The sequence below is a fragment of the Pungitius pungitius genome, chromosome 20 (genome assembly GCF_949316345.1).
Source record: "Pungitius pungitius chromosome 20, fPunPun2.1, whole genome shotgun sequence".
Lineage (NCBI taxonomy): Eukaryota > Metazoa > Chordata > Actinopteri > Perciformes > Gasterosteidae > Pungitius > Pungitius pungitius.
Genome location: NC_084919.1, coordinates 9759605 through 9772541, shown reverse-complemented (window position 1 = coordinate 9772541; position 12937 = coordinate 9759605). Strand labels below are relative to the sequence as shown.

Below are 12937 nucleotides of genomic sequence, written 5' to 3'. Positions count from 1 at the left end.
ATATATCATAAGGAAATACCACAAAATGCCACTTTGTGTCAAAGGTTTCTGATCAGTTGCCCCGAGCTGGTTTTGTAACTAAACCTATGAGAACACACTGCCACACACTTAACTGCACACTATGACACTAAGTGGTGGAGACCAGATGCTTTTGTTGAATGAAAAAAAAAAATACATTTATTAGTGTAACAATAAGTTGCTAAATTAGCAAATGTAACAGTGAGCAAAAGACTTTAAGATTCCCACATACGGAAGCGGACGGGCACGAGGGGTGACTTGACTCAAATCGATTTGTTTTCATGAAGCGTGACTTTGCTGGTCCCTGCAGACTGGTGGGGACGTTCTGCATGGTGCTTCAGAAGGTGGCCGAGGAGGGACACCTAGAGCTGACGGACACCCTCATCGACGACAACAACACCTCAATCAAGGTAAAGCTTGTTGCGTTGGTGGTCAAAAGAATCAACAAATATAGATTCATCGCTGCCATCGGTATTTAGATTCGGATATTGGGATGAGATTTGTGGAAATGTGTATAGAATAATACTCAAAGCATTTAAAATACTTAAATATGGACGATCCATTAAAAATATATGTCGTTTATTTATTTTAAAATATATGTCATCAAGGATAAAATTAAAAGGGCTTTCAAAACCCTAAATAACACTGGCATTGATGAACAGATATCTGATGGAAAGTCTCTTAACACCAACAGCACAACACTTAACATGAATCCAGATATTCTCTATTATTGATTAGAAACTGTGTTTGGAACAGCTAAAGTGGTGACAATGAGTGCTTAAATGATTTGAGATTTGAAAGCACCGAGGGTGCAGAATTGTGTTAGTGGAGCTGGCAGGTGCTGATGTGATGTTTCTGAGATGATAACACACAGCATGGGATTGCTTAAGGGCTTACTCTCACACACACACACACTCTGACATACGTGCAAGTAGCTTCCCGTGAAATCAAGCATAAAAAAATACACACACACACACTTTAGAGCATTTCAGCAGTAACTCCCTGCAGGAAGAAACTGACTCCAACCTAAACTCTTTTAACTAAAGCTGCCCTGGTGTGGTTGCCATAGCGACGATATGCTCGTACGAGGGGTATGTTGCAATCTTATCCTCGTTATAGTTTTGGGCGAATGTACAAATAAGAGAGAGTCATGGAGAGAGAGTGAGGGGGAGCGAGAGCCCCTCATTTGTCCTTGTCCACAGAATTAATTGGCTGCTCTGTAATAAAGATGCAGTCATTGTCAGGAGGATACTTTTTGTCCAAACACGTCTTCCCAGAAGACAAACTCCAGCGTCATTGACGTTTGGATGAATTGCACTGAATTCCCACAGCTCGTACAACAAGGTGGAAGGCTCTGAAGCACATTTTAATGAATTTGTATTGAAAGACTAAACTTTTAAGACGTGGCCTGATATCAGACAAAATAGTCAACTCCCCACACTCTGGTTCCATCTTTAAGCCAATGCTGCCTCTACTCTAATTAATTATCAAGGGGGGGGTTCTTGGTTTGGTTCTTGCTAACCAAACCCTAGAGACATATGGGTCTGTCTGAATTTGGAGTTTTTTCAAGATGTGAGAATTTGAGCGCTGAAGTGCTGTCATGGATACAGATACTTGGTGCGTGTGTTAAAAGAGGAAAGAAATAAAAGAAACGATGTCTGCTGATATTGAAACATTCCAAAATATGTTAATCAAGTCATATTCTATTCAAAATAGATTAGCATATATTATTAGCATAATTGTTTTATACATACGTTAATAAAAACGACCTTTACATCAAACGCTTTAAGGTTCACTCTGACCTTTGTGGGAGTGAAGGCCTATTAATTAGCTCCTGACAGCCTGCTCATTCTCATCTGTTTTCAGACCAGCGTTACCATAGAGATCAGATACCAGTCGATGGACGGCTCGGCGGGAGTGTGGAGCGACGGGGAGTTCCTCGACGTCCCCGATGACCGCGACGGGATGTTCGCCTTCGAAACAGAGAGCTTGTTGTCGGGACAGAGCCGCGGGTCGGGGACGTCTCCTGGACGGTCCTTGCAGGGATCCATACCGACCTTCAGGAAGTGAGTCAAACACACTCACACGACGCTGGGAAACGCTGATGATTTGCCTCTGAATATTTGATGCCTCGCTACAGCAGCAAAGAATGTTGTTTTAATTATGTACTTCAGTTTTTGAGTGCTCGTTAGCAGGAACAGTGCCGTCTCGGTATGCACTAGGGAAACAATAACTTTACTGCGTTGAAGTTGACGTACGGATCCAGCGTTCGCACATTAAAAAATGTCATCCACCTGATGTTACATCTGTCACTGATAGGGAGTAAAACATGTGTGAGTCGTTGTGCTCAAAAGGAGGGTTCTTGTCTTTTGAAGTGGGGTTGTATCAGGTACCGACCACTGAGGCTGTTGTGTGCATCTCTTGGCTCTTTGTCATTTCGGATGACACAATCGCACCGGACCCCACAAAGTCACTGTGTGACCCTCCGAACCACAGCACTGAACTGTTGGTTTGTCTTCTCCTGTTTGCTTGTTGTGTCTCTGCAGAGTGTAATATGACATTATTTGTGGATTGAATATGAAATATGAAGTTTTTTGTGGGTGGAATCGATTTCCAGTGAGAATAACATAACAAGACCTCTAAATACTTTATCAAAGTGCATGTTGAATGCACGTGTATATATGTGTGAAGCTGCATGTTTGTGTTTGTTGACCCTGAGAGGCAAAGGCCTGAGGTCAATTTCATTAATCTAAATTTTAGAGCATCCCAGGGGTGTGATATAACGGAGTAAGGGGGAAAAAAGTACAGCTATGGAGAAATACTGTATATCACCAAAAGTGGCATCAAATGAGTCACTTTATTTATAAAGCTAAAACTTTATACCAAATTATAACACGGGTAGATGAAATCCAGCGTCATTGGTTGAGAGTTAGTCACGGGGGGTTCATTACTGAGCCATAATGTACAGTTGCTGTTCACGTTGACCTGAGGGGTCCACATCACTGCGCACTCAAAGGGACACGTTATGGTAACCGTGTGATAAAAGCAATGAGGTACTTGAGGCAGTACTTTATCTTCAATAATGGTACTGTTCGAGGGTTGTCGGCTAACTACACCCTTGAACTGACGATAAAGTACAGCCTCTTGTACCTTATTGCTTTATTATTCATTATGTCAGCTGACCAGCAAATCCACCTCTAATATGCCTCACACTGGTGTTGGACCAGACAGGGCATGTAAAAAAGAGGTTTTAATAGCATGTCCATTTCTCATCCAAAACCCTTTACACCCTCAATTCCGAGCTGTTCAGTTTTTATCTGCTTGAGAGGTTTTTAGAATCAAGCTGAAGTGATCCACTGTGTCCTGAGTTCTTTCACTATGCGCCCGGGGCCTAATGTTATATATACCTAATGGAAAATATCCTACATCCCTCCTCTGCAATTTCACCTCAGAAATATTTGTATTCTTTAAGCCAAATTTATCTGTGTCTCTCTCAGGTATCATTATAACTATAGAACTGAAGTATTGCAATCAGCTGTCTGAGTCTTTGCACTTTGAGGGAGCACAGCTTGTAATGTATTCTTAAGCTCTTCAGAGAACTGCGGTGTGGAGAATTTTTCCCACACAAGTTATGTTTTAACGCATGAATGCAGAGAAATAAATAAAGAGAACAACTGTATCTACATGATACAAGGAACTCCACCCACTGCTGTATATTTATTTTGCATCACCTGCAGCCTGAGGGTCATTGATACTCACATCAGTTTGTGCTCTTCGACATTTTCAGTGGGAATTTCATTTTAACTGTGTTTGACTGCAAGTGTAGGTGGCTCGGTACGGTATATCTGGTTCCTTCTCCCCTTAATGGAGTGAAATTGCACCCAAAGTGGACTGTCCCACTGCTACCACCTCTCATTTCTGCAGCTTTCCCATTGCAGGACGAGTATTTTGTGATATCGGCGATACCACAATGAGTCGGCTTTGCAAGATTTCTGTTATTCTTAATAAATAGATAATCTTCTCCGTGGTTTTTACGGCCAGCAGAACAGATACTGAATAGTGGATGCAGAAGAGCACATATGCCAGTAATGAAGAGAGAGGATTTGAGACTGCAACTCTCATGTGGACATTGAATACTTGGAACAACATTAGTGTGTGATCATACTTTAACACAACCGGCTAATAAACCAGGCTTTTTGCTTTTTTTTGTGTTTGCTTTGCTGCAGTGCAAAGCATTGCTGTAAACAGTTATTGTGTTCATTCAAACCTTTTCAATATGCATGATTGATTTGCATAACATCAAAGGCCCTCAAAGGAGATAATTCAGCACGGGCACAGCTTCCGTTGAAAGGATTCATTTACCGACACAATTGTTCATTTAGGTATCATGATTTCTTTTTCAAAGTGTGTTGTTCATTTGTCCATCAGCGTGACATGCTGTGTCTTCAGAGGCGGCTCTGGCATCACATGTTGACGATGCATCTTCACTCGGCGCTATATTGCAGGTGTGAGTCGGCTCACTGTAGCACTGACTCTCTGTGGAAACTTTCATAACAACAGATGTTTAGTTCGATACAGAAAAGCGCCATTCTTGTATGATATTAATGTGTCTTTACTACCATTTGGATGACTGTCAGCTTTCAAATGTGCAGCACAGTACGCCCTTTATGCCAAATAAGAAATCTGTGAGTTGACACATTGCTGACACATTGCAATCAGAAATTAATCTTTAAAGAATCTATTTCTGCTCAGGCAATAAATCACATTTTACCAAATTGATCCTTCATGCTAGGTTTTAAATTATCAGAAGGATGTATTGGTCATTTTCTTTCCTTTTGCAGAGGCTGATGTTAAGCAGATGTCTTTTTCTTATTTCTCGCTGTGTAGCTTTATTGTGTCCGTCAGCTCCTCGCTTGTGATTGGCCTGCAGCGGTTGTCGTTCTCAGCTTGCGTGATCTCGTCTTGAGTCTTCTCATGAGAGAATAGTATTCATGAGATTACTTAAAAGGAAACATCTTTGGAAACGCTTACACACAATCAGGAATTTTGAGAAGAAATGCACATTTTGTTTCTGAAAGCCTTCATAGTTTTCCTTTTCCATCCCAGTTGCAGTCCAGATGCAATGTCAGCAAAAATACATTCTTTTACTCTTTTCTCCCTTTTCAATTTCCTCCACTGCCTTTCTTCTTCTTCTTCTTTCTTGCTTGGTCAGTTGTGCATTTTTTAAGAGGATTAGCCACAGAAATGTCAATTCCTGTATCAGTTTCCTTTTTTTGTGGGTAAATTAAGCAACTAAACCAAAGCGCTCCATAAGAGAGGCCAATATAACAGGGATGTACAGTGTTGATGTTCTATTATAGCTCAAGTAGTCCCGTTGGCGTTGTCAAAGTCGGGAGCAAAGGAATAAATCCGCCAACAAAGGACTGTCTGGTTTAGTGAATGTTTTCATGTCTCAAATGTGTTATCAGGTAGAAACGATCTTTCCTTCCTGGAGGCATCCAAATATGTGCATCCAATGTATGGCTATGAGAGAAAGTAACGGACTGTAGTAGTGTGTAGGATATCTCACTAAAGGCCCATTAAGCAGAGCCCCCCGAGCAGAACGCACCTGACAGTACATGTCAATAAATTATTGATCACGGGCGGGTTTCATTTTATCTTCCATACTTATAAAAACGAGCACAAAAGGACAACACACAGGAAGGCGAGGTGGACGTCTTCAACACTTAATGACGATAAATACCATACGTACCTATTTAGAAATAAAACAAACCAACTGGATAGATGATTCCCTAATCATTGGCACTGTAACTCATTAAAAGAATCACAGAAGCACCAGTGAAAGAACATAAATTCCCCACTGAGGCCGAGCTCTGCTGATCTGAGACGTTACAGAGAGAAGCCATCACCACTGGCAGTTCCATCCAGACAAATTACCATATTCATCCAATAGTGATAGAATAGATTTACCACTCCAAATGTGTAAGCGATGACTGCAGAACAAGCACCACTTTCTGTGAGTACAGATCATCGCAATCTTCAAAGCTAAGAGTCTGGAGTGAGCAGCGGTTCACACACCCGTCATCTGCTCTGCACCGCGGCCCTCCACACGCACATTAAACAGGAATTCACAATAGTTTTCATACACAGTTTTGTGATGGAGATGGAAATGCAGGTACAGGTGAATATCCTTTGAAGTTAACCCCTTCTGGCAAGTTATGAATTATTGCACAAACCCCCAGATTGAGTACAGTTCATTTCATATATGCAACAGCTGGCTTATTATGTCAAGATCTGCAGGACAAAGTTTGAATGATCTTCCAGTTTAGGTGTGTGTTTGGTTGACGTGTAGCGCTTAATTTTTCAGTTAATATAATAGTAAGTGATGCATTTGTTGTTCATTAAAGAACAGTAGGTTCGAAGAACCTTTATAAGAAGTCTTTCCTTTGGCTTCTCATCAAGTTGACTTGTCTTTGTAATTTATTTCTAAGGTTAGTGACTCTTAACTGCGTCAATTTGCATGTTTCTGTTGCTCAAATTAGAAAAACCCCTTTTCAAACTCTCTTTGCCTTCGCACCGAAATCTTGACATTTGAATTCAGTCAGTTATTATTACGCCAGTAACTCAGCAGAGGGAGGAAGTAGAACAGCTTCCAAGGTATCTACTTTTAAACTCATCTGATGTTTGTCTTTGTATTCGTTCTTCGCTCGGCTCAGGGAAAGGGAAAGGAAAGAGTGAAGGGGTTTAAAGTAAGTCAAACATCGGGTGACTCAATTGTTTTTTTTACTTCAAAAAAACTTTTTGGTTGAAAGTCACTGTTCTTTTTCCAAAGAGCAATCATTGCTCACACTTTCCTGACATGTTACTGTGACCTTGTAATTTCTCTTAGAAGCAAAGGTAGAGGTAACAGGACATTGTTACAGTGACAGAAACGTGGATCATCTTGTGACTGACTTTGACACAGAGTGCTCCATACAATATTGGTTTCCTTTAAACTGAGATTATTTCTATTGCCAAATAGCTTTGGTCAGACAAAGTGCTACCTGAGCAGAGAGAGGCTTCTCTGTGATTTGTGTACCTTTGAGTCTTTCTGTTGTGAGCCAATGGCTTCATTCCCACTCACATCCAGAAATACAGGCAATTAAGAGTAATTACAGGCAATGTGAGTCATTTTCGGTTAGTCTCAAGCATGTTGTATGGTTACGTTTAGTAACCCTAAAAGGAATATTAAGATAATTAAGATAAGATATTAACAATTATGATAGTTTCTCAAGCATATTTGGTCCCTAGTTGATCGAATCTAAAGGTAATTTGCATATTTCCAAACCTGGAGCCACTTTTTAAAATTAACATAATCATTGTTTTCTTTTCTCAGTTTAATAGAACATGACGTTCAAGTCAGTTTGCATTGAACTCTTCTTTGGTACAGCCACCCCCCCCCCCTCCACCCCTCTCTCTCTCTCTCTCTCTTGCATCACTGATCACATCCCTCACTGATCTGGCGAGCTCCTTTGTAGCCCGGCTGGTCTGGACGATCTGCAGTTAACAGGTGAAGCCTGTGGAAATATAGTTCAGTGTAGAAAGCAGCTTTGGGGAGACTTTTTGGCGGATATATGGAGATCTGACCTCTGTGTGGAGTTGAGTAGGATCAGCGGTGTCTTTCATGTGGTATGTATGAAACACATTATTTCACACATTGTGTCTTTTGTTTTGGTGGCTTGTTGCTGGATCATAAAGTAGACAAGCAGGTGATATGGACCATCGCATTATGCGATCAACCAAGAATACAACTCACTATAATTTGATTATCTCTAAAGTGTTTTTCACTTACTGGTTTTCATTTTCTACTCAGAGTCAGATGCTAATTTTCCATTGCTCTGGATTTCTGTGGATTGGTAAATACATTTTGATTTATTGATGGTAGAATTAACAGGTGTTACATCCAAAGCCATTTACAAATGCACTGATTAAATAGCACATCTGCTGTAAGCACAATACACACGTCTCTTCGCACTGTAGACATGACGCAGGCTGAGAGTTTCGTGATTTGATTTGAGTAGAAAAGTGTTTCTCATTTCGTCAATGAGCGATTCCTCTGTCCCTCTTCGTATTGCCGTTCAAATGCCTGCAGGCTTTTACTTACATGAAAACTCATCCATCAAACGAGATGTCAAATCATGCGATTGTCCACGTTCCGTGGGTGAGGTTGGAGGTCGCCTCAAGACTAACCGAGGGAAGATCAAAGCGGGATTCGAACCCGGACACACTCAACTCTCGGAAAACCTTCCTATTCATTCATTTGTTGACATGTATCCGTATCCGTAGCAAATTAGACGCTCACACTCACACTTTAATTATTAAGGCCCCCTCATTTGTCGTCCCACTGATGACATCACATGCTCTTTGTCGTTGCCCTGACATTTAATCCAGACAATTTCAATGTGGAGACACTGGATACTCTTGCTTTGTGGTGTGGAGCAGAGGAGGGGGATTAAATTCTTTGAAATGAATTGTCTATCAGAGTTACATAGATGTCCTTGATATAAATTCTGGTGTTGGGTTTTGGCTAAATCCGCAGCGAGCCAGAGAGTTTTCTGCTTAAGTCACGTTTCTCCTGTGGTTCGGAGTGATTTTCACGAGAACATCATGAAAACCCAGCGACCCTCCTCCTCTCTTCTGCCGACTCTTTCTCCTCCACCAGAGCAGGGAAGGGAGTGTTCTCAGCCATGAAGCTCGGCAAGATCAGGAGCTCTAGGGACGATCACAAGAGAGGAGGTAAAGAACCATCAATTTAACCCCAAATGAAGCTGTTATACTTTTTGTTATCCTGCAATCCAGCAAAAGGAGGTCAAAGTGTAGATGCCACCAACAGAACATTCACGGTGGGTTCTGTTGTGATATCGTCATTCAGATGAGCCGGCGGTCCTGGACATGGACCTGGACCTGGACCGGAAGGCGATGCGTCTCGCTGGAGTCGTGGACCCAGATACCATCTCTCTGGCCTCGGTTACCGCCGTCACCACCAACGTCTCCAATAAGAGGTCTCATTGCATTTTTGCATGGAGACATGGAGGCACACACACAGTAGAGAAATGTCTAGTGATGCTTTTTTTATGGCATATATTTTTCAACTTATTGCTCCAAGGAGGTTGTGAGAATGAGAGCATTCCTGACTCAAAACCTAGAAATGAGTTTGTAATCACACGCTTTTAGTGTTGAATGTTGAAGCAAAGGTGAACGTCATCCTTGATTGTGTTGTGTTTCGTAAGGTCAAAGCCAGATATTAAGATGGAACCGAGCTCTGGACGCCCAGTGGACTATCAGGTGTGTACGTGGCTCTGGGTTTTGTGCGCCAACACACATGTGTGTCCAGTTATGTGTCTTACAGTAAGGGTAGTTTAGGGGTGGAAGAAGTACAGCGTCTATGTTAATGTGAATTATGCAAACTACTTCAAATTGTGCTGTTGAAGCCCTTTACAAAATAGTTTTTAATTTCATTTTCACATCTTTGCTTTTTTCCATAGATTTCACAAGATGAATTATCTTATTGTAAATATATATATATATATATATATATATATATATATATATATATATATATACCGTAGGATAATTGATTCAATCCTCTTATAAATCCCAGCATCATTATTGGCTGCAGACTTTCTTCTGTTTTCCCTCTAATTAAACCGGTGGGATATAACTTGGATGTAGAAATAATGTAGTTCATCCAACCAATGCTACATTAATTGAACCAAGAGAGGAAAAACACATGTAATCTAGCAAAAGCCCTCACTGACTGGAATAACAATCATTATTTTTGTGCATCGTGGGGGGTTTACCTTGTATTTGCAGGGTTTGAGGTGATAGAGATACTTGTGGTTGCCGCACTGTTGGAGGAGAATTCGACCTGTCTTTGCTTTCAGAGTCATATCTAAAGTGCTTGTGTCTACATGTCTACAATCAGATCAGCATTACAGTGATCGAGGCCCGACAGCTGATAGGCCTCAACATGGACCCCGTTGTGTGTGTGGAGATCGGAGATGACAAAAAATACACGTCTATGAAGGAGTCCACCAACTGCCCGTACTACAATGAGGTGAGACTTTAAAATCTCACCGCGGGAACGCAGCTATAAACTATATGAGAGCTTCCTTTTGAGAGAGTCAGCAATGTCAGCAATTTCCAAACCTATGTGTTATTCAAGTAACGCATTTAATTTGGAGAGAAAGTTACATGTGACTTAACTGTAGAAGGGTGTACCACTGCTACAGTATATACAATTCATTTGACTGTAAATACAGCATAGGTCCATATTAAAGAAAATCTGATGTCAATATCTGAGAGGTTATTTTATTTCTCTGTAAAATATTATTTTACTTTGGTAGAATAACTAAAGACACAATAAGACAGAAATGCCTATTAACTAATGCCAATCAAACAAGAATAGTGCATGACGTACCAGAGTAACCGCATTTCACTTTGCATGCTTAGAGTAGCATTTGACTTGAATGCAATCCCCGGTTGTCAGCTCAGCCTCTGGATTGTGTCCTGCAGGGACAGGAAGTGACAGTTTATCTGCTATCGATCCGCACTGTTTGAGTCTGAAAGTCCCCTGTGGACGGACAACTCATGCTTCCTCTCCTCGTACCTGGACCCTTCAGGCTGTGCTGTTACAGACTGGTGCACCCTTTCCAGGACTGGTCCTCCTGGCTCACATCATGCTCATCGATGTCATGTAACCCCATTTTCATCACATGTTTCCGTGTCCCTCTGCTTGGGTTTTTCACTTCAGTAGATCTGATCCTGACTTAACAGCACACATTTTATCGCCTTGGAGCGATAACAGCTTCAGGTTGAGATGTAGCCTGAAGCAAAGTCAATGATGTACAGTTGTTTTGTTTATTTGTATCCACGGTGAACAAACACTAAAAACAGATTAAAATATCAGACACAGAGGAACTTCAAAGTGATCCCATGAGCCACATCCGAGTGCTTGTGATGTCTCGGTACCCTTCATACACGCTGCCTGTAGTAGAGTTGCATACAGATCACATCTGAAGACACCTACAGAAAAGGTAGTCTTTGATAAATAACTTATTTCTTTTCAAGCTACCGATTTGCGCCTCAAAGCTTCCGGGGCCAGAGCTTTGATGTTGAGATTATTCCCTCCATTCCTTAGTTGAACTCTGCACTGATACCCTCTAAACCTCAAAGCCACTTTGCACATTTATAATCCCAGAGACATTTAGAACAAAGACTGTTATCCAGTAGAATAATGAATATAGGTTTTTAATTGACTAACCTTGTCTCTCTACTCTCTGCAGTATTTCGTCTTTGACTTCCACGTCCCTCCTGACGTCATGTTTGATAAGATCATCAAGCTTTCAGTAAGTCATCCAATCCCCAGAAACACATACAGCCATAGTGCTATACACATTTCCACTTTAGTACATGCTGTGGTGCATTGGTTATAATGCTTAAACCTAAGGTTTAAATGAGCACATCAAACTCATAAAATGTTTTAATGAGACAAAAAACTGAATGGTGGAGATAATAAAAGGAAAACCTCTACTCGAAAATTAACATTTGTATATCAATTAGCTTCAGCGTGTTACCTTGATGAACCTAAAAACCTGGATCAATTTAAGTTAATAGAAGCCAGGTTTGACAACGTCCTGCCTTGTGGTGCAGAAATGATGAATAAACTGTGTTTTTGGGGGTGAAGTATTTCTAAAACGTAATGGTACAAAGAAGATATTACGGACCTTTGGTGTGTATAAACAAGTGTGACGGCATGAAAATATATTTCTCAGTAAAAAAGAAGCACAATACCGTAGTGCTCTTTGTTTTAATGTTTTATTCTCCATTCTGTCTGCGTAGGTCATTCATTCTAAAAATCTTCTTCGAAGTGGGACATTGGTGGGAACCTTCAAGATGGATGTAGGGACTGTTTACTCTCAGCCTGGTAAATTGCGAGCTGTAGCTGCAAAATATGAATATAACAACTGATCATGACATGAATTCATTACTGCTTCTTGAATATTTAAATCAATTTGTTCTTGGGTTCATTGTGATCAACTAATTGATCGACATCTATCCTAGAACACCAGTTTTACCACAAATGGGCCATCTTGTCTGACCCTGATGACATCACAGCGGGGTGTAAAGGATACGTGAAGTGTGACATCGCCGTGGTGGGGAAGGGCGACAACATCAAGACCCCACACAAGGCCAACGAGACCGACGAAGACGAACTAGAGGGGTAATGTGCCGTTACCGGTGTGTTTCTCATGAAACGGATTTTGAAGTGTGCCAAGGTCAAATGAAATGTTCCATTTTCCCAGTGGAAGTTTATTTTCTCAAACGCAGGTAATAACTCCACAATGTGCTGCTGTTTGCTCCCAGGAACCTCCTCCTTCCAGAGGGCATCCCAGTAGAGAGGCAGTGGGCCAGGTTTTACGTGAAGATCTACCGCGCTGAGGGACTTCCTAAAATGAACACCAACATCATGGCTAACGTGAAGAAGGCCTTCATAGGAGAGAACCGAGACTTGGTGGACCCCTACGTCCAAGTGCAGTTTGCTGGGCAGAAAGTAACTCTTTAGTTTTTTTTTTTGTTGCCATTTAATAGGAGGGCTATTTCTCCCCCGAGGGATTATTCATGATCTCATGGTTTGGATAATGCATCCCCACATCTGTAGTGGGAATTTTCTATAATCATTTAGTGCTATTTATTGTTTATGGGAAAAGCAGCATGTGTACGCGATTCAACTCTCATCTCACACACACAAATATTAACACAAGAACTCAAACAACAAAAAAATATACATAAAAACCCTGTAATATCAACAGATTACAAAGGGGAAGACAAATAAGACTTTAAGTAATGTACCATTTATTTCCAGCCAGCATTTAAGAGC

The 12937-nt window shown here is 41.1% G+C and overlaps 1 protein-coding gene across 1 annotated transcript in view; it reads left to right on the top strand.

Moving 5' to 3' along the window:
- Window positions 1-12937, top strand: part of otofa (otoferlin a) — a 50278-nt gene that overhangs the window by 20256 nt on the left and 17085 nt on the right. Inside the window, exons 4-13 of the mRNA XM_062559526.1 lie at window positions 329-428; window positions 1885-2084; window positions 8720-8793; window positions 8930-9059; window positions 9288-9342; window positions 9983-10114; window positions 11343-11405; window positions 11899-11983; window positions 12121-12280; window positions 12424-12610. Of these exons, the coding sequence (XP_062415510.1) occupies window positions 329-428; window positions 1885-2084; window positions 8720-8793; window positions 8930-9059; window positions 9288-9342; window positions 9983-10114; window positions 11343-11405; window positions 11899-11983; window positions 12121-12280; window positions 12424-12610 (1186 nt within the window). The remainder of the gene's footprint in view (window positions 1-328; window positions 429-1884; window positions 2085-8719; window positions 8794-8929; window positions 9060-9287; window positions 9343-9982; window positions 10115-11342; window positions 11406-11898; window positions 11984-12120; window positions 12281-12423; window positions 12611-12937) is intronic.